The 22334-nt window shown below is 41.0% G+C and overlaps 1 protein-coding gene across 1 annotated transcript in view; it reads right to left on the bottom strand.

Annotated features, from left to right (window-relative positions):
- The window catches only part of LOC128831272 (uncharacterized), a 167654-nt gene that overhangs the window by 120966 nt on the left and 24354 nt on the right, over window positions 1-22334 (bottom strand). Inside the window, exons 5-6 of the mRNA XM_054017589.1 lie at window positions 21307-21390; window positions 14907-15076 (exon numbers count right to left, since the gene is read on the bottom strand). Of these exons, the coding sequence (XP_053873564.1) occupies window positions 14907-15076; window positions 21307-21390 (254 nt within the window). The remainder of the gene's footprint in view (window positions 1-14906; window positions 15077-21306; window positions 21391-22334) is intronic.

The raw sequence follows: 22334 nt of genomic DNA, 5'->3' as shown, positions 1-22334 counted from the left end.
AAAACTGAAATAAAAATAAAATTAAATGATTTTTTTCAAATCATTTGAAAATGTTCAGGGAAAATAACGCCCATACCATTTCTGACTTGTCCCATGGTTCATATAACAACACATCTCTGTTAATGCAATTTCCCCATTGTGTTTCAAGACATTTAGTCTTGTTAATAGGAGCCCCAGCAAATGATGAAATATGACAATATGTGAGACTCCTGGTGGAAAGTAACTGTATGGGCCCACCACCCAAAACACATGTTCGGCAAGAGTAGCAGCCATGGGAGCTATATGAGACTTGAGTCTGCAGTAGCAGCCACCACTGCTATTCCACAGCCTGCAGGGAGCAGGGGAAGGATCCAGAGTGTCTGATCCTTCCTTGCTCTGCATCTTGTGTCCTCATGTACGTCAGTGCAAACAGGGCCGGCTCTAGGCACCAGCCGACCAAGCACGTGCTTGGGGCGGCACCTCAGAAGGGGTGGCCAATGTTGGGGTGGGGCTCGATGGGTTTTTTTGTTTGTTTGTTTTTTTTGTTTCGGCAAGGTAGCGCGGGGGTGTTTCGGTGGCGCGGTGCTGGGGGGAGGGAGGGGGCAGGGTAATGCAGAATCAGGCCCACTGACTGCCACAGACTACTCCATTGCATAGGCCAGAACAAAAATAAAGGACCAACTTTAGATGAAACAGAAAAGGTGGTGCAAGGTAACAAACCCTCCCTGTTTTATTTTACACCTACTTGTTAGTTGCTTTCCCTGCTACATCCTCCCCCTTTCCCCTCTCAGCATTAAAGTCACTTCAACTTACAGTTCATTACATTGTTTTTTGTCCCCTTATTGCTGTGTATCTTCAACCACCACTTACATCTCAGCTGAATTTCAGCCAGTACCTAGTTGGTGCCAGTTCTGCTGTTGCATAATACTTGTCTATCAAAGGACTCTCTGAACAGAAGTGGTGGTGTGCCTGAATTCCATGCCAGTTTGAAAATTGAACTGAACATCCTTTACTGTGTTATGACTTGCAGCAAGCTTTGCTCGGTGGTATCTGCAGGGCAACTTGGTAAGTTTGCTTCAAAACCCAAAATAGATTATAATACGCATTGACCTCGCTGCAAAAATGTGCCACAGTTGCACAGTAAGATCTGTGCCCAAATTATATTTTTTAGCATAAAAGGAAAAGACTTTCTTTTTACAGAGAAAACGAAATGGATTTGCTGTAGTTGAGCATAAAATTACACACTTGGTCATTTTAGCCATTTTTAATAGCAAGCAAAAAAATTAAAAATTCGTTAAATGCGCTCTGTTTTAAAATTTATGTTGCAGAACATGAAGCAAGATTTACTTTAGTCATGCTACAGTTTTATTACTGTATGTAACAGAAACACATTTAATGACAAAGTTATAGGCTGATCATTTTTTAGTAGATTTGTGAAGCTTAGCATTATCTTCAGTAAGCGACCTTTGGCAATGAATAATTAGCTGCTCATTAAACATTGTAAGGCTGCATCCTACTATAGAGCTGGGCACCTCAGAAATGCCTATACGATAAATTAAATTCAAGGCATTGTTTTGAACTATTATAGAAAATGAAGCTGGCCATATGGTACATAAGCTGAATAAGGATCTGAACTGCCCCAAAGTTCAGGGATGTTTGGATCCAGGGTTTTGACTCAAGGCCATTACATGAATAAATTATAGACTGGGTCATCTTGGTTTACTACTCAGTCAAGAACAGGGACAATAAGCCTTGAGGAGACTCCATCGTCAGGAGCTCAATTACATTAACTCTTAAGTCACTGGCTCTCTCAAAAGTAAAGATTTTTTCTCTTCAGCCTCCAAATACAAGAACCTACCTTCTGAATTTTGTCCTGCTCTAAGTACAGAAAATACCTGTGGCTTCCTCAGAGTCTTTAGAATCCTCCTCAATCTCTCCTTGTTCCATACTATCTTCCTCTGAAGATATAGCTTAGGGATTCATAAACTAAGACAGCTATCTTGCCATTCTTTGTATCAAAACCTCCAAAGCACCTGTGTATCTGAAGAGCATTCATGCCAACTGTGTCAGAACTTAGCTGTGAGTACATTTCCCAGACTTGAAGAAGAGCTCTGTCTAAGCTCAAAAGCTTGCTTCTGTCACAACAGAAGTTGATCCGATAAAAGATATTACCTCACCCATCTCATCTCTCAGAACTTTTGACAAATTAATAGTAGAGAACTTAAAACTCAGAGCTCTGAAACAGTGCTTAGCACCAATGACAAGTACAGAAAACCCTAGTGGTGGATCTCTCAATACCTGGAAGCCACCAGCTAGCAAATGGCCCCAAATACATTTTAGCTTGTGTAATTTTTCTTGGCTTAGCAGTGAAAGAGGGATGTTTGCCCTCTCAGTAATAAAGAAAGATCTTGTTCACAATTTATCTTGGGCTAGCTCCTCAGTTGGTGTGAAATGGTACAGCTCTATCATGTCAACAGAAGGCAATGGAGCTACACCACTCTGGGATGTGACCCAAAACGTCTACGGATAAACTCCAGTTTATCTTGTACCCGATGTGCAACAGATTGCAAAGTTTTATAGTCTTTTACTGTATAACACAGGCCATAGAACTTACCCAAAATAATTCTTAGATCATATCTTTCAGGAAAACATCCACTCTTGATTTTAAAATTGTTGGGGATGGAGTATTGATCACAACCATTGGTAAGTTGTTACAAGAGTTGATTAGTCTCACTGTTAAAAATGTTATACCTTGTTTCCAGTCTGAATTTGTCTAGCTTCAACTTTGCGCCAGTGGATCATGTTACCTTTCTTTGCTAAATTGAAGAATCTGCTATTAAATGTTTATTCCCCATGTAGGTACTTACAAACTGTGATCAAGTCACCTCTTAACCTTCTCTTTATTAAACTAAATAGATTGAGCTCTTTGAGTCTCTCACTATAAGGGTGTATTTTCTAGCCTTTAATCATTGTTGTGGCTCTTCTCCTAGTTCTCTCTAATCCTCACAACACTCCCCTAAGGTTGGTATACTATTTTTGTGTCTTTTACACAGATGAGAAAATTGAGGCAAAGAACCCAGGTTTAGTGACTTAGCCTAAAGTCACATAAAAAGTAATGGGCAGAGCTGAGATTAGAACTGGACTCCTGACTTCCAGATCCATGCTTCAGCTACAATAAAACACTTCCTCACCATGGTATGCAAACCATTGTCATCTAACAGCATATTGCACTGTTCCTTTATCCAATCATTTCCTCTTATATCGACCTTCACATCTTCTTCTGTTTCAAATACACAGACATGTGCACATGAACACTCTATAACTAAAAGATATTAAATTAAAATGAGTGTGTGAAAATTACTGTAAAAATAATGAACATTGTGGACAAGCACTTATAAAATATGTCAATATTTAGTTGTCTACCTTCATGTCATGTAATTGAATGGGAATCTTTTTCCTTTGACTGCTTCTCTTCAGTTCCTGCCTGTGCTTTATCAACTTATATCCTATCCTCTTTCTTAGGATATAGAGTAACCCCTTTAATAAATCTTCCCCTAAGGGATGTGTCTATCCAAACCATGTGCTTTTCTGCACCTGTTGGCTTCCCCCCAGCATTTAGTTTAAAAACTCCTCTACAACCCTTTTAATTTTACATGTCAGCAATCTGATTCCATTTAGGTTAAGGTGGACCCCATCCTTCCTGTATAGATTCCTCCTTTCCCAAAAGGTTCCCCACTTCCTAATAAACCTAAATCCCTCCTCCCTACACATTGAGACTGTGCCTATCTAACTGTCTTGTGCTTGGAACTGGAAGCATTTCTGGGAATGATACCAGTGAGGTCCTGGACTTTAATCTCTTACATAGCAGCCAAAATTTGGCCTCCAGGACCTGTCTCCTACCTTTCCCTATGTCACTGGTACATGCATGTACCATATCCACTGGCTTGTACCCAGCACTGCACGCAAGTCCATCTAGATGTCTCAAGAGGTCCACAATCTTCGCACCTGACAGGCAATTCACTAACCAGTTCTCCTGGTCATCACAAATTCAATTATCTAGATTTCTAATAATCAAATCCCCCATTACTATTGTCTGTTTGTTCCTAATAACCGGGGTTCCCTCCTCTCGAGGGGTATCCACAGTGCAAGAAGATACCATGACATTATTTGGAAGAAGGTTCCCAACAATGGGATTGTTTCCCTCCACTGCAGCTTGATGTTCTCTTTCCCCAAAGCCTTCCTCCTCTTCAACAGCACAGAGGCTGCCAGGCTGGTGGCACTGCTTTATTGTATTTCTGAAAGTCTCCTCTCTGTACCTCTCTGTTTCCCTTACCTCTTCTAGTTCAGCCACTCTGGTCTCAAGAGCCCGTACTCCATCTCTGAGGGCCAGGAGTTGCTTCCACTGAATGCACATTAATGCCACCTTGACCACATGCATCCATTGCAATAAACTGGATAGCCCCCACTCTGATGCTGGACTTCCCCCTACGTTATTTTTACCCTTTTGGGACTGTTGGGGTTTTTGGGGGGCTGGCCTAAGTTTAGAGTATGTTTGTTAGGTGAAACTACCTCTCACGCTCCCTCTCTAAACTGCTTCACAAAACTCCCATTTACTAGCTCCTCTGTCACTTAGGAGCTGGCTTTTTAAACCTCTGTTCTCCCTGAGTTAGCCCTGCCTCCTTTTCAAGGGATTAGGGACCAAAGGATAGCCAGCTAGAGCCTCAGAAAGCTATCACCCTAGCCTAGCAGGGCACTTTGGCTCAGCCCACAGCCCCCATAATGGACCACAATATACTCTTTAATCAAGCAAGAACACAGCAAGCAAGAACACAACAAACAAACAAACTCACACCAAGGGTCACATAGTCTCTCTTCTGTCACTTGGAGAACACCCTCACAAAACTCCCCTGTTTGCTGCTACTGTTTGCTTTAACTACAGGGTACTCTATATTTGTCTGCCACGGAATATTCAAAATGACAAGTTGCCACACACAATCATTTATTCTCCCTGTAGAATAGAACTTTACCCCTCCCCCAGCTTTTCTCCACCAACCCCCACCATGGATCAAAATTACAAAATCTGCTTTACATTTTTAGCTGAAAAGTAAAGCCTCATCATTTTCCATATACCCACTTTGCACACTCAGCGTTCAGTGCTTCCCAAAATACTGAAATGCAAAGTTGTGTCATAGCATGGGCTGAGTATACCTAACATGTTGGGTTGGGCAGAATCCAGATTTCCTGGTGTATGGGACATTTGGGGGGAGGAATATTCTGCATTGGACCAAAAGCTCACATTTCCCCATGGAATGGGAATGCCATGAGTTTGTTTAGAAAAACATTATATAAAATTAAAGCAATACTTTGTTTCAACTTTTCAATGCAAAATTGAAGCTTCCCAAGGTGTCTTCTTCCAAGCTTCCTGCCACGCAGCTGACAGCCTGGCATCCCTGACTCAAGTCAGGATTCTGAGGGTTTCCAGGCTCCCAGCTGTATGTCAGGTCAAGAAACAGGAATCCATGAGTGGTCACGTAAGATTGTATTCATTGTAACAATTTTTACATTTTTGTGCATCAAAGTGTGCCAGGAATCATCATCATATCAGCTCTGTCTGTTTTAACAGGTGGTCAGTGTTTTATGAAGTGACTTAAACTTCAGCAGGACTTGGCAATCACTAATTCTCTTTGATGAATCTTTTCAATTGCTTCTCTCTATTGAACCATGAAAATAGACTTCCTTTAGTTTAGGATAATGAGGCAAAGAGCTGCCCAGTCAGATGTCTTTAAGCAGCAGCAAATGCAGTACCATCATTTACAGTAGCTGTAGGATCCATTGTCCCAGCTCAGTAGAATATCAAGAATTGCTTTCATTATTTAATTGCCTTCAGATCTTGGTATTAAAAAAAAAAGGTGCACACTTACATGTTTTTGAATACTATATGGTCTAGGGGCATACTCTATACACAGTGAAAACACAAAGACAGGCCTCTTTTAGTGGAAAACAAAAGAATATTTTCCCCTTCATTGCAAGACCTCCATTCAAATATTTACTTGCCTTTAACTCATGCAAACACACTTAGCAAAATAATCATACGAGGAATTAAAAGTACAACGGTGGAGGAGGTGTTATATCCAAACTCCAGGTGCCTAGGCACCACAGTGATGGGCACCTTCTAAACAAATAATTTTTAAAAATAACATTTTTATAAATTTACTTATGTTCCAATCCCCCTTTTTAAGGAAGGGGGAGTCTTCTAAGGTCAGGATTTTGTTAAAGTTTGATACACACCGTACTATTATTTGTCAGGCATTATTGACTCTATGTTAACCAGAGAAACTTTATACCACTCCTGACGTCAACATGATCAACATTTCCAAACTTAAAAAAGAAAGGTAAAAGCAAAGCATTTACTGATTCCTGATGTGACCCACAGCTGGAGGAAGAAAAAAAATCCTGCTACTCCTTGATGCTCTCTGAACTAGTCCTGTTTCATGATGGACTAGAGCAAAGCACTCCAACAAACTGATAATGCATGTCAGCAGGGTGCACATGGATAGTTAGATGGCAGCGGGCTGGTGCCCCAGCTTGCTGAGGTCTAATTGTTCATGTAGACAAGCCCTTGGTTTCTCTGTGCATCAGTTTCCTATCTCTTAAAACAGAGATAATAGCACTGTTCTACCTCACAGGAGTGTCATGAGGATAAATACATTAGAAGATTGTGAGGCACTCCGATACTATGCTAAAGGGGGGGCTATAATTGGGTCACATTTCACCGGGCACCCCCTTGTGGCCAGAGGTGTTTCCTCAGGGCCCTCCCTCTGTTCCTTCCTTCGGAGGCCTTTGGGAGCAGCATACAGTTGCTCTCAGGGCTACCACCATCCCTCTCCTGAAACTGGGTTAGTAGCCCAAAGTAATTCAAAACAGTCCTCAGTGTCCCAAACACAAGTTTCAGAGTAGCAGCCGTGTTAGTCTGTATCCGTAAAAAGAACGGGAGTACTTGTGGCACCTTAGAGACTAACAAATTTATTTGAGCATAAGCTTTCGTGGGCTACAGCCCACTTCCACTTCATCGGATGCAAAGAATGGAACATATAACAAGAGTATATATATATATATATACATACAGAGAAGATGCAATACCAGCTCTAAGAGGCTAATTAATTAAGATGACCTATCATCAGCGGGGGGGGGGGGGGGGGACTTGTGTAGTGATAATCAAGATGGTCAATTACAGACAGTTGATAAGAGGTATAAGGATAGTTATCATAAGGAAATAGATTCAAGTAGTGTAATGACTCAGCCACTCCCAGTCTCTATTCAAGCCAGAGTTAATGGTATCTAATTTTGCAAATCAATTCAAGCTCAGCAGTTTCTCGTTGGAGTTGTATGATGTACTAAACACAAGGTACATCATAGTAGCCCCCTAGTTCATACTCATCTCCAATTATTCTATCATCCACAGAGACCTTATTCCACTCGGCAGACACCCAGCCTTCTGACTCAGACTTCCATCCTCTATTTGTCCTCCCCCCTCCCCCCCGCAGCTTCCTAATGCCTTTTGTATTTGTATTATACCTGATTTCCCTCAGGTGGGACTCATCTTGTAATCAGGCCTGGCTTAGCCCCAGGCTCTCCAGCCCACGGTCAAGCCATCCTGTTACAGGCCATATAAGTATTTTAGACTGATCAATAAAATCTTTAATTTTAGATACAAGGTAAATGGGATACTGTCAGCTGATATATTTTTGACCTGGAGAAGTACATGGAGAAATGGAAAAAGATCCACTTGAATGTCACAGGAACTTGAAATGTTGACCAATTTCAAAAATTGCTAGCCAAGTTGTGTACAAAATATGTCATACATTTCAGATTTTGTCAGGTTTGGGAATGAGGCAAGTATCCGATCCTGCAAAGTACTTAAGGACATACGTGTGTAACGCACTATTCTCTGGAGCAGTCAAAGGACTATCATGTACTATGTGATTGTACAATGCCTAACACAATGGGGTCTTGACTGGTTGAGGCCTGTAGATGCTACCACAATTTATACAACATAATAATGAACCCATTGAAGTGAATGGGACTGGAGAGACAAACAAACTTTACATCATGCTTTCGGCCTCAGTCCTGCAAAGCACCCAAAACAAATCTTATGTTGGGGTGAAATTCTGGCCCTCCTGAAGTCAGTGGGAGTGTTGCCATTGACTTCAATGGAACTAAGTTTTACTTATTTTTTTTGGAAAACCAAAACCGAGTTTAACTCATGTTTTGTTTTTCTTCATCGAACCCTGCCTTCATGACAAGACAGGGAGCTAGACTAGTTGTTAGAGCAAAGGAATTTCATTCATGATTTCCACTGGACCATTTTTGATACTCACTGTAGAATCAAATGAGATAATACTTTCTTCCTTCACAGAGGCATTCAGGAGCTTTGTTAACTACATTTTGAAGAGTATTTTGAGATCCACGGTTGACAGGTACTATAGAAATGCAAAGTATTTTTATTATTATACACCAGCAACAAAGAGTCCACTTCCTACTGTTAGAAATCAACCCTTTGTCATTAAAAAAGCAAAATCCATATCATACCTTCAGATACGTTTGTGTGTCCCCCAGTGAAGTCATGAATGTGAAGGGAAAATATGGTTTCAGGACCAATCCTGGGAGGTGTTCAACACACCACACAGAATCTGATCTAGCGACAGTGGCAAAGATGCAGATAAAAGGTGTGAGTAAATAGTGTTGATCCAATGGTAAGGATATTGACCAAAACACTGTATTGTATAACAAGTTGAAGTAAATTGAGGGGAGTTGGTGCTGCAGGCTGGTGGATCAGCAAGAACATTTGTCAAACATATATCATGAGCAACCGAACAGCTGGCAATAAGAAATCTATTTTCCTAGAACCTTCATAAAGCTTTTCTATCAGTGACTTCCCTTGCTGTCAATTTCTTCTATGCGCACATCTTATGCAACCTTGAATAAGCCACTACTACTGTGTGGCAATAGGAGTCAGTGAAAATCCTAGAAATGGCCCTATATACATCATTTACATTTAGGGTAACCAGATCACCCAAGTCAAATATCGGGACGCGGCAGGGGGGCTGGCGGGAGGGGACAGGGCAAAAAAAAACCCACCCACCCCTTCCTCCACAAGCACTGGAGGGAGGCCCAGGAGACGCAGGGGGAGTGCGGTGCCGTGAGTGAGAGTCCGGCCTGGCCCTGAGTGCAGGCAGGACTCAGTCGGGCGGTAGGGAGAGTAGGGGGGCGGCCCGTGGGGCCAGGCGACGGCTGTTCTCCCCACCTGGGCAGCAGGACTCGGGAGCAGCTGCTGCTGCAGCTCCCACTGCCGTGGGAGGAGGAAGTGGCCGATGGCCAAGCTTGGCGGCTGCGGCTCTGGCCCCCCCCAGTTCCCCCGAGCCTGGGCCTGCTGCGGGGACCCAGCAGCACGCACGCTGCGCCCAGCCCCTGGCCAGTCGCATCTGGGCTGCTGCCCAGCTGGTGCTATCCCGCGGTGGCCCCAGAGTGGGGACAGCAGGCCCCAGCCCCCCCGTCCCGCTCGGGTCCCGCAGGGGAACGAATGGGGCTGGGCTCCCGGACTCTCACTCACCCTGGCCCCGCGCTTCCCCTGCGTCTCAGGGGCCTCCCTCCAGAGCTTGTGGAGGAAGGAGGAATGGTGAGCCTGGGGAAGAGGTGGGGATTCGGGGAGGGAGCCAATGGGGGAAGGAGAGGGTGGAGTCGGGGGGGGAGGCGCGAGCACTTCCGGGCTCCTGAGTATTTGCTTGTTTGTCCCGTGTCCCGACCTAACATTGGTCGGGACACGGGACAAACAAGGAAATATCGGGACAGTCCTGATAAAATCGGGATGTCTGGTCACCCTATTTACATTCATGCCCATGCAATTATGCCCTGTCAAAGCCTCACTCTGCTTTGAATCATGGCCAATCTTGCCCCTACTCACCAGCACTCGGTTCAACATAGGCATACAGCTTTTCACATGTTATCAAGCCATGCATATTCCTCCACACAATGAGGAAGCTTCTTGCCTCTGTGCAAAGGTGCTGAGCAAACACTAAGTGCCAGTACCTTGTATTTCCTCTCTGCAATTCTCTCCACACTGCTCAGCAACCTGTAGGATTAAGCTCTACATGTTTAGGGACGGCCTTTCATTGTCATGCTACAGATGTCTTTCTGTAGCTTTACATGTACCCTGTCTGGAATGTACTTGCTAGGCCATGATCCCAATGCAGTCCTACTGAAAAGATTTTCTCCTAGTACAGTTTATTTTTCCTCATTAAAAGCAAACATTATTAGAACTCTTGTAAAGTCATTAGGGCTACGTATACGGCCACAGGAAACAATTTTTCTCAGTCCAAATTAAACATTCTCAGGTAGGTTTATTAACAGTGTACCAGCATCTCCATAATACTACCTTCAAAGGACACTGGCAGGCTTCACTTTACAGTATGTTTTGCCTTCCCTTGTGTTTACAAGCAGTGCATGGAGTAACTGTGCAACTTAAAGTTCCAGAGCTAAAACCAAACATGATCTTTTGGAAAAGGTGGGGGTGCAACTCCAATTTTTATTTTCTTAACTCGAGTGATATTATGCAATGAATCATTTCTTAAAACAAAAACCGCCAACATGCTGTGAAGCTAAGAATCGGCAAATAAACACAATGAACTAAAGAATATATAGCTTGTTACAGCTGCTGCCAGCAAAGCTCCTGTGGAAATCAGATGGCTCATCAGAGAGAATTTTTGGCAGCATAAAAGAAAACAGTATCAACTCTGCTCTATTTCTGAACCTTGTGTGTAAGACTAATCTCATGTATTAACACTGTAAACCATTGCTTTGTATGGCAGATATATTTTTAACCCTTGGGCTGCCACATTTTTGTTCTCATTTTGTCAATTCAAAGGAATGTGTGGGAGATGTCTATTATGCTCATTTGCTCAGCCTGGGGATTAATTACTCAGTTTGGTCAAACATTTGAAAATATTATGTTACCTCCAAAGGCAAAAATTGATAGAAGCTTGTTTCAGGCTCACTTATGTCATTATGTGTAGATTAAATTAATTTATCATAAATTACGCTGGCTAAAGCACATCTATTGGTTTCTAGACCTGCAAAAGGAAATGGAATTTTTTGTTTGTTTGTCCCACATGAGGAGAGATTAAAGAGGCTAGGACTCTTCGGCTTGGAAAAGAGGAGACTAAGGGGGGATATGATAGAGGTATATAAAATGTGGAGAAAGTGGATAAGGAAAAGTTATTTACTTATTCCCATAATACAAGAACTAGGGGTCATCAAATGAAATTAATAGGCAGCAGGTTTAAAACAAATAAAAGGAAGTTCCTCTTCACACAGCGCACAGTCAACTTGTGGAACTCCTTACCTGAGGAGGTTGTGAAGGCTAGGACTAGAACAGAGTTTAAAAGAGAACTGGATAAATTCATGGTGGTTAAGTCCATTAATGGCTATTAGCCAGGACGGGTAAGGAATGGTGTCCCTAGCCACTGTCTGTCAGAGGGTGGAGATGGATGGCAGGAGAGAGATCACTTGATCATTGCCTGTTAGGTTCACTCCCTCTGGGGCACCTGGCATTGGCCACTGTCGGTAGACAGGATACTGGGCTAGATGGACCTTTGGTCTGACCCGGTACAACCTTTCTTATGTTCTTATGTTATGTTCTTTACAGAGATAAGTAAATACCAAACATTTTTGCATTGTTTTGTAAATTTGCTGCAGTAATACTCTTTGAAGAGACTGACAAAAGAAAAAGAGAGCTTCTCCAAAACAATAAATATAGACCAAATGGACTAGCAAAAGTTGTACTTGTTGTGTACAATGGTGGTGTTTCTGAAGAAGTTCAGCACAAATTGAAAATACAAGTGCCTTGCAGTAATCTAAGCACTGCACCTGATGGCTTGTCTACACAGAGACACTCAAGCAAATTAATCCAAATTAACTAAAGGTGTGAATTTAAAGTTGATTAGTTAAACCATATTAAAACCCTGTGTGGATGCTCTTATTCAGAATTAAAGTGGCCTTAGGGCTTGTTTACACAGAACAGTAATGAGCTCCATGGGGGTCTGATTTTCAAAGCACACTAACGTGTTGCACATTAATTGGTCCGCATAGACCCTGCTGGCATGAACTAAAAGTTCCCTAGTGCACATTAATGTGGTACTGTACTACGTTAACAGCACTACATTAAAGTGCACGAGGGAAGTTTTAGGTCACATCAGCAAGGCCTACATGGGCCAATTAATGCATAATATGTTAGTGCACTTTAGACATCACACCCCTCTATACGCATTACTGCTCCACGTAGACAAGCCCATAATTTGGTTAAATTGAATTAAGGACACTTTCATTCTGAATAAAAAGATCTACACAAAGGTTTAATGTGGTTTAACTAATCCACTTGGAAAGTTAATTCTGATTAACTTTAGTAAAGTTTCCCATGTAGACAAGCTCTAAGAAGGATATATTTATATACTAAAGAATGTGAAAAGATAATCCATTAAAGGAAACAGTGGACAGTCACATGCTTACCCAAATGTCTGAATACTAGTGTGACACAACAGCTACAGGAGTCTTGATAGTTGACAGTGTAATATCCAAAACTACCTTATATCTTTGACTGGCAGGGACTAAGCGTGTCATGGACATGGCACTGATGGTTCCAGGGAAAGGAAAGGCACAGATATCACAGATCTCCAATATTTATGGTGGCCAGCCACAGAGCAGTAGGAATTTTGCAGTGACCCTATTGTTAATCTCCTTATATGTAAAGCTAATTTCTGTTCTGAATTGTTACTGCTGATGATGCATCAGAGTGGGATGGGGTTACAAAATAGGAAACATGGAGGGATAGAATTGAGAGGTAGAAAATCTACTTCATCTATGATGTACTTCATCTGTGGAATCAGGACTTCATCTATGGAATGGAATAGAATACCTTGAGTCCCTATTTAAAGGTAGGTAACAAATCAACTCAGTCTTCCATAAAAAAACTAAAAACCCAGTTAAATAATTATCTCTTTCCACTGGTGCTTATTAAGAGCTAATAAACTGATAGTGTGTACAGCATGTGGATTCAAATGTTCCCTTGTCAGTTACGAAGCTTTTATCCATAATTCCAAATCAGATTTATAGGCTACTTCCCCAATCAAATCAGATAATATAAAAGTAATTTGATTCCAAACAAAAAATCTTTATCAAGCTGAAGTTAAGGCGGGGAGCAGTAAAAGTCTAGCAATACCCTAGGGTGGTCTTTAAAAAAAAAACAAAAAAAAACCCATAGTTCTAATATGGGACTGAAAGAGGCATTCTCCTCCTTCCTGTAACTCCCGGAGCAAAGTCCCTATCTCTCACATACTTCCTGGGAGCCACAGAAAAAAGCCTCTTCTCCTTAGATGTGTACAGAAGATGGCCACATGGGTAAAAACATTAGCCCCATAGTAAGCCTTAGGAGTTTTATTCGGTGTCATCCCAATCCACACCGCCTGCAAGCATTTGGAAGCTTGTGGGGGTCTCCCCAGCTTCCATCTTGCAATGTTCAATGGGTTTCTACAAACCTTCAACCACCTTAGGAAGCTTGTTTGTCCCTACAAAGCTACAATTGTTAAATGCTAAAATGAGCTTAAATAGGATTATCAGCCTCTCAATGAATCTATTTACCAGTACGTTTATAAAAAAGGTGACAACCCTTCAGGATTAGCTGAGTATCAAGAGAGTAAGTGATAGTTGGGAGGGATCCCAACAACTATATTAAAGCTTGCTGAGGGTGGGAACCCTCTATGCACCTTCAAAGTCTGTAGAAAAGGAACAATGCCCCCTGTTCTGCTGCTCCCAGGCTTCCCATATCCACTGTCCCCTTTTGCTCTCTACTCCATTGTCCCCATTCTGTGGGCACCATCCATGTTCTCCATGTTCCACCCCATGCTTCATGATCTGTGCAACACATCTTCTTGTGCACATCCTAAATTCCACAGGATGCAAACACCTCAAGAGGTCTGCAGGAAGGAGGTAAAGGAACCAGCAGGGGGAGACAGCAGATTAGGGAGGTATCCCTCTCACCAAATAGATTAATCCAATAAATGTAACTGTTGAAGTCTATTTCTATAATTAAAAGGTCTAGAAACTTACTTTTTAAAAATAAAAGCTTAGGTCACCATCCCTCACTTGGCAGCCTTCTTTAAGCCCATCAGAACCAACGAACCATTCTCATGTTACTAATTTTAAATGATAGATTAATCCATTAATCTTTGCTTGTGTGCGCTAGATTTGGGGTGAGACTTTCAGAGGCACAAATGGTAGTCTGGTACCCACAACTACCATTTAGCCTCTGAAAATCTAACCTTTGACAACTTGAGTTGAGTAAACTAACTTTTCTATCATCCGCTCTCTCTCTTTTGGCTACAAAAAGGCAAAAGAAAGTTAGAAGAGGGGGTTTTTTTGGACTCTGGTGAACATTTCTATCTTTAGAATTGAGGAACCCCTTGTCAATTTCCTTCAAATTTTCTTCCTTGTTCCCAAACCTAACTTTCTTATTCTGTAGATTAATATAAATATACCTTTATTTGCAGGGGCGGGGAAAGATGAAAATTGGGCTTATGATTCAAACCCAACTGTAACCTTAATTATTCAATAGCTAGAGGTATAGGAAAGAATCAGTAAAGAAGGTTATTTTTATTCACACTAAGACAGAGGTAAGGATAAAGGTATTAATTTAGTAAAATTTAGTTACCTTAGTAAAATTCCAGTGAAATAAAGCAAGACAATTAAGTGGATAATCTTTATCTTGTCAATATGCGTGTCACTGGCCAATGAAATAGATCGGTGGTGTACAAGGTTGAAAAGTCAATATCATGCTATGAAGCAAACAATGAAATTGTCTTACAGTTCTTAACTCTGACCTGTTCCAGTGCAAAGCTGCCAAGCAGAATTATGTCATCCTGAACATCTTTCTCAAACTGTTCAATATACGGAGAAATCCCTTCATCTTCAACCTCCTTGCGAAGGTCAAGTGTCTTAGTGAAGCTGACAGGCCTTACTGAATCTGAGAAATCTTCACAGATGACATGGGCTGCTTGAAACAAAAGTGGCAGATTATTTTTTACTTAATGGCATTTAGTTCATTGATTAGTACTTTGTGGGCCACCTAGCTTTATGACAACTATCAATGCCATGAAACGAACACAACAACATTAAAACATTTGGCAACATATAGATTCCAAATTTCATAATCAGGAAAGCTATTCTTAATAGCAGCATAGATTTATATGAATGCAAAGCTGTGTTGGTCACTTTGTTTTTTAAATTATTTATTAAGTCACAATCCAGAAAGAGGTTTTACACATTCAGGGTCATTTCATCTCTAGTGTAAGTCTAGTGATAAATGAATTGGAACCAGGATTGACTTTCACTGTCAGGATTATGGAACTATAAAAAAAATCCTATTTGAAGGAATTCTTAGGAGGGCTCATTCTAATAATTTCACCTCATCTTGGAGGATCAAATTTTACCCTCAGCCATGCACACTCAGCTCCTGTTTAATTAATTGGGCCTAATTCTGTTCTTAGTTACACCTGTGCAAGCTAGCTAACTTCAGTGGAGTTATATGGGTATAATTAAGGTGATGTCTACAGTGGCCTGCAGTTTGGACTACAGGGATGTGAACAGCAGTACACATCAACATGCTGCGCTGTAACTCCCCCATGTGGACACTGCGGACGCGAAATAACAGGTTACTAGTTCACATTAATGTAGGGCTATTTGAAGAGGGCCACTTTAACCTGACCTAGGAACCTTTTAGTTCTCACCCACAGCGTCTACACGGGGGAGTTACAGTGCAGCACTTTGGTGCGCACTGTTATTCACACCCCCATAGACCAAACTGCAGGGCAGTGTAGATAAGCCCTAAAAGTAGTATTCAGCCCACAGTCTTTATATACTTAGTACTATATGCTGTCAAACAAACAAATAATCCCAAACATCCTATTTATTCAGAAAGTGTATGTTAAAGAAAATATGTTTTTGGTGTTTTCAATATGATTCGATATGTTGCTCCCCGGAATATCCTCTCATTCATATCTGCTGGAGCACTAATACTAGTTTTGGACACAAATAATAAAGAGGACTCTTTTGCTCATTTTTCCACATTAGGATCACTAAGACATGACAGCTACCAGGTTGTCCACATCTCACTTTGTCTTGTTTGCTTCATTTATCTGCAGACAAATGCTTGTTTTTGTACTTCTGTGTTTCTCTTTCTCTGCAAGAAAACTTCATATCTAGTTATCTGTCTGTCTCTCAGTCCATCTTCAGACATAAAAGCACTTAAAAGATTTTTCTCACTTCCCTTTGAAGTCTTTCATTCTCTAATGAAGACCAGAAAAGGAAAGATAAAATAAGGCTATTAAAATTTGCAGTTTTGTTCACTACTCATTGTTGAATGACTTTAATTGTGGAGGCTCCCAAGTACTTAAATCACCTCTGTGCCACCAACACACAGGAAGCAGTGTGTTTTTTTAATTTAATTACAACAGGATACAAATTTAAAATCATGTTGGGGGGGAAGTGTACAGTAAATATAAACAACTAAAGCCATTACCTTAGGGTACATAGAATCTCTTCATGTAGCTTCTTACAAGCCTAATGAAAAGTGATTTGACCTACAACTATTAACTGCAAAAACAAAACGATATTTACATTTCAATGTACTGCAGCATTAAGGGTTTGGCAAGAAGAGAGAAAATCCAGGAAATGCTGTAAAAGAAAACACTGCCCACAGCAGAGGATGCAACATTAGGTGTTCCCTTAAACTCTCTCTGTGTTATACTCAGTGTGCCTGATCTTCAGCTGATGTAAATTAGTGGGATTTCATTGGAGCTATGCCAGTTTATACAAACTGAGGATCTGGCCGAGTATGTTACATTCTTATATCAAATTCTGTGAGCATATTCAGGCAAATGCCTGTACATTAGCATGAAAATAAAAACGTCCAGTCTGTGAATGCACCCCCTCTCTAAATCCATTCTGATTTTTTTTCTATTTGTGGCTAGCTTTATTTCTTTATTTTGTTGGATCTATAATCTACTGTATTTATTTTTGGTGGAATATGTTGGGCTGATCTGAACTGTGTGTTCTGGAAGAGAGTGAAAGGAGAGAGAGAGAGAGAGCAATTTTAAAGAGTCCTCTCAAGGGAAGTACCTACTAAAAATATACTGCTAAATTACGGTTAAGATTAGGAAAGTATTTGATGAAAAGAACTTAACGGCACGAAGGTTAGCTCAGCTAGTCAGAAGAGAAGTTCTGCCTGATAGAGACAGGAAATGAACTGGGTTGCTCAGCCAGAGCTAGTCCCTTTTATGTTGGCATTACAAAACTCTTTGATTTCCTGTATTAGTCTACCCGTAGGTACCCATTTGTCTGAACTGACCCACAAGATGAGGGAGAAAATGTCATTATGCGGACTCCGGTCAAGACTCCAAAGTTATAGTTGAGTAAACTAAGGATTCCACCTCCTTTTTACATACGAAAAACACAATGTACCCTCCCCAGACTTAAGCACATAGTCTTTGAATACAGAAAGAGTATTCAGAGAATTCATAAATAAATCCACTGATTAGTTGAGGAGTTTAAATTAGTTAAAAACTGGGTCATTTAAGATTTTAGGAACTGTGCCAGGTTTTTTTTTTTTTATCTTGAATGATCATAAAACTTTCTGTGTAGTTTACATTATTCTTGCATGGGTTATAGTTGAAAAATTATAATTAATTTATGTTATTAACAATTGCTTTCGTTAATTGTTATGATTATAATAGGCTATGACCAGGGTCAGGTCAACCTTTCATGCAATTCTTAAGTGGGGCCACTGTGACATCAGAGGTAACTCAATCAATCACCATTCTTCCCATGCAGATAATGTGCATGCAACAATTTCATAGGTCATAATGACTCAGTGGTATGAGAGAGACTTGACAGATGTGTCAAGTGTTCTTATTGGTAGAATACTTAGCACAGCTATTGCTGCTTTTTAAAAGTTCCATGGCTGCATAATAACATGAGACATCAGTGCTTGATAGCCAGCCCCTGGTACTGCTGCCACAGTTCTACTGAGCACCAAGGCATCACTGCCAAGGAAACTGAGGCAGGAGGATAGGGGGAGCACGTAAAATACAGAGACATTGGACTTCTCTTATCCCCCTTTCACACAGATCCAGTTTCAGTATCACAGCCCTTAATCTAAACCAATAAATCAATTAGAAGGCCAGATTCACCAGTACACCTCAGCTGTTTTGCATGGATCTGTTAATGTAAAGTAGCTCTAAAGCAGGGGTCTCAAACACGTGGCCCGGGGGCCACATGAGGCCTGTGGGGTTATTTTCTGCTGCCCGCGAGCTCCTCGTGGCCCCCCCACCCTCCCCCAACATTTACTTAGAGCAGCTCCGGTCTGACGCGCACCGGGGACAGGGCAAGCTCCCTGCCTGCCTGCCCTGCCCCCGCGCCGCTCCGGGAAGCGGATGGAACCTGGGGAAGGAGGGGCGCAGGGGTGTATGTGGCTGTTGCTTCAGGCTCCGCCCCCAGCAGCTCCCATTGGCCGCGAATGGGGAAGCTCCTGCAGCCGAACCCCCTGCCCTGAGCCCCCTGCTACACCCCTCACCCCTCCTGCACCCCACACCCCAACTCCCTGCCCTGAGCCTCCGCCACACCCCTGGAGGCAGGGAGGGGGCAGAGTTGGGGTGGGGATTTCAGGGAAGGGGTTGGAATGGGGGCAGGGAAGGGGTGGGAAGAGGCGGGGCAGGGGCGGGGCCTCATGGAAGGGGTGGAGTGGGGGCGGGGCCGAGGGCGGCGGGGGGGAGGTGTCAGTAAATGCGGCCCTCGGGCCAATGTACTAGTCCTCATGTGGCCCTCGTGGTCATTTGAGTTTGAGACCCCTGCTTTAAAGCCAACTTAACTAGCAGTGCACTCAAGCTTCTTTGTGCTAGACTGGTATACCAGTGAACCTGCCCTTACAATTTAATTTTTCAGGTTGATAATATATAGCTTCAAATCATTAAAAATATTGCATAGTAGCATTTTCTTTGGGTTTCTTGTTTAGTATTCATGAATGATATTGTAAACATTTTTTAAAGGGAAATTCTAAGTCCAAAAACTACATTAAAATAGATTTTCAGTTAATAATACATATTAGTAACTTCAGGGCAAACACTGTACAATTACCTCAAAAACAACTATTACAAACCAAGGGGATTGAGTTTTACCATTACTCTTAAAAGAAATCCAAACACATTAATGAATGGAAATGCACAGTTAAGGCATCCAAGCAACCTTAACTCTTTCCTGTTATACTCTGAGGGGGATAAACATGCCTTTAAAATCAATTTAATCTAATCTAGGATTTTAGACACTAAAATACCTTCATCGTAATTGAACGCTTATTGCAGTGTCATCACTTTACAGATGTTTGGATCAGAATCCAAAATTTTCAACTAGGCTCCATTTTTAACTAAGGGACTGCATATTTGACAACATTCTTTAATACTCTGCCGTTACAGTTGTTTGTAATATCTAGTGATCTAATAAATTGTGAAAATATACTACATGGGTAACTCCCAGGTTACTCAATGACAAAATATCTTGAAATATAAAACTATGGAATAAGCCACGTTCTTCCCTCTCCTTGTAGGATAATCTATGAGTGCTTTTTCCTTCCTCATGATGGTGAAGCTCATTAATATCACACTGTAAAGATAAATGGTACTGTATCTCAGTGAGGGAGCAGAAGGTGGTCCAGTGGCCAGGGCACTAGCCTGGTTGAGGGAGACCTGGCTTCAATTCCCTCCTTTGCCACTGACTTCCTGTGTGTCTTTGGCAAGTCACTTAATGCCTCAGTTCCCCATATCCCCTGTAAAATGAGGATAGCAGTACTGCACTATTTCACAGGAGTGCTGTGAGAATAAATGGATTAAAGATTGTGAGGTGCTCAGATACCACAGTAATGGAGGCCCTATAAGTATTACAGAAGGATCCCAAAAGCCAATATTTCCAATAGAAATAATGTTGAATGGAATGCTTTACCACAGCAAAACATGTTTTTGTTTTACCATATGTTATTACATGTTAAAAGCAACAATCATCTTGCAGCAATACTTTGATCTTATTCAGTAATGTGGAACACCACATTAGCATGTAGCAATACTGGGCTTGCTAACAATCTGTTAACGGTTTTTGCTTATACTATCTGCACTTATTTAGCTATGGTAGTTGCACTTTCTTTTCCTTGCATTTAAAATGGAGCCAAATAGGTTTCAAAGATATTAATCATATAGCCAGTGCCAGTTCAAGGGATTTTGCTACCCTAGGCGAACTGAAAAATGTCTGCCTCTTCTAGAACAAAGTTACTCAAAAACTAAATAGTCATAAAACATGTTGCTGCTCCTAACGCTTGGCTGCCCTAGGCAACTGCCTGTTCTGTCTCTCTTCTAGACCAGACCCTGGATGTAACTGCAAAAGAACACAGGAGCCCTGTAAAGACAGTAAGAATAGAAAACACACACATACACACACACACATATATGCATAAGCTTCATATGAAGAGAAAAATGACAAGGCCAACCCTGAATTTGTGGGACACCTACCCTAAATGAAATAGAAAAAAGCAGCAGGTATGCACAGCATGTAAGGGTTGGGAAGGTAATGATTCAGTGCAGTCATTGGCTGTTAAATAAATATTGTCAAACGAAGTAAAGCAAAAGTAAGCCTGAGAGTGTGGAGTCAAGGAGCCTCCTCTCTCTTGCTCTGCTGTTCTTACTGGAGATGAGGAAACATACTATATTTTGGATGCATTTCCTGGGTTCGCTATTTCTAATAAAACTAAAGCCAACATTTTCCAACTTGGGTGCTAGCATTACAAAACTACATCTCTATTTTGACACCCAAATCCCTCTACCACATATACTTGCATTGGATGTTCAGCACTTTTGGCAATCAGGTCACATATTTATGTGCCTAAATATGGATTTAAGTGACTAACTTTGGGCATCCAAGTTGGAATATTTTCTATGGTTCACCTCTGTCCAGAGAGGCAGCCTAAAGACTATGCACTATTTAAATCCTATTTAAATACATATAATCATGAATGAAAAAATGTTTTGGGTGAGATCTTGCCTCCTCCCATTACATTCAATGGGAATTTTACCTTCAACTTCAATGCATGCAAGATCAGCTACTTCCTTATATTATAGCAAGACAAGTTTTATGACATATATATGCACAGCTCAGATTTTTGAATAAAAAGGTTTAGTTATTTACCTTGATATTCCACCATTTTATTCTCTTCATCTAGAAGTTTCATCAGTTCACCATAGAGAATTTTCTCATCTAAATTCATAGGCACTTAAAAAGAAAAAGTGCAAATCAGGTTTTCCACCAACTGTTTTTTGTACTGAGATGTAAGGAATTTAAACAAGCTCTTTTTACCTTCTAAAATTAATTGTAGATAAGTGATTGCTATGAAATTTATCACAACTGGGTACTAAGTTATGAAAAATAGTCCTATCCCAAAACTAAATTATGGAACAATTTGTAAAGAATATCCTTATTTTATATCCTAATTTATATTAATCCTCTACACACACACACACACACACACACACACTTTGTTTTTTCCTTATTTGAGGTAACAATCTATTTGTAATGTTTCATGTATTTTTATATTCAAATATTAGCTTCATTCTGTTTGACTTTTGAATAAAAGTAAAAATAACCTCAATGTTTTCAATATTCTTTTGTTCTTGGATCTATAGTAGATAATTTAACATAGTTTTACATTTTAATAGCATGCTGTAAGGATAGCATGAATCTGAAAATCTCCTGAGTATTTACGGCTCCCCATGAAACTGGATCCTGTCACCAACCTATCATTTAAGTAGAAAATTGGCCATAGAAGTTTCTTCTCCCAGAATATTAGCCAAAATGTTTTTCCCCCAATATTTGTCCAGTTCAATGGTAATTTCAGGGTTAACTGAAGTGTAACCAATACCATAATTAAAGAATTATGGCCTCAATTTTCAAAACTGACTAATGGTTTAGGGTACCCAGTTTGAGATTCATTAAATGGGCCTGATTTTCAGAGCGTGAGTTTTCTTTAAAATGTAAACCTGGGCACCCAAAAACGGAGGCATCCCAAAATCATTAGTCACTTTTGAAAATGTAGGCTGATACCTTTTTAATTTCTTCCATTACCCGACACTGGCACCTTCTCCTGAAAAAGAATGGCACATCCGTTGTTTTTGTTTGGTTTTGAGGGAATTATCAACTCTAATACATCTCAAGCACAA

The sequence above is a fragment of the Malaclemys terrapin genome, chromosome 2 (assembly GCF_027887155.1).
Source record: "Malaclemys terrapin pileata isolate rMalTer1 chromosome 2, rMalTer1.hap1, whole genome shotgun sequence".
In the NCBI taxonomy this organism is placed as follows: domain Eukaryota; kingdom Metazoa; phylum Chordata; order Testudines; family Emydidae; genus Malaclemys; species Malaclemys terrapin.
The sequence above is the reverse complement of the archived record's forward strand: the minus strand, read 5'-3'. Positions and strand labels throughout refer to the sequence as shown.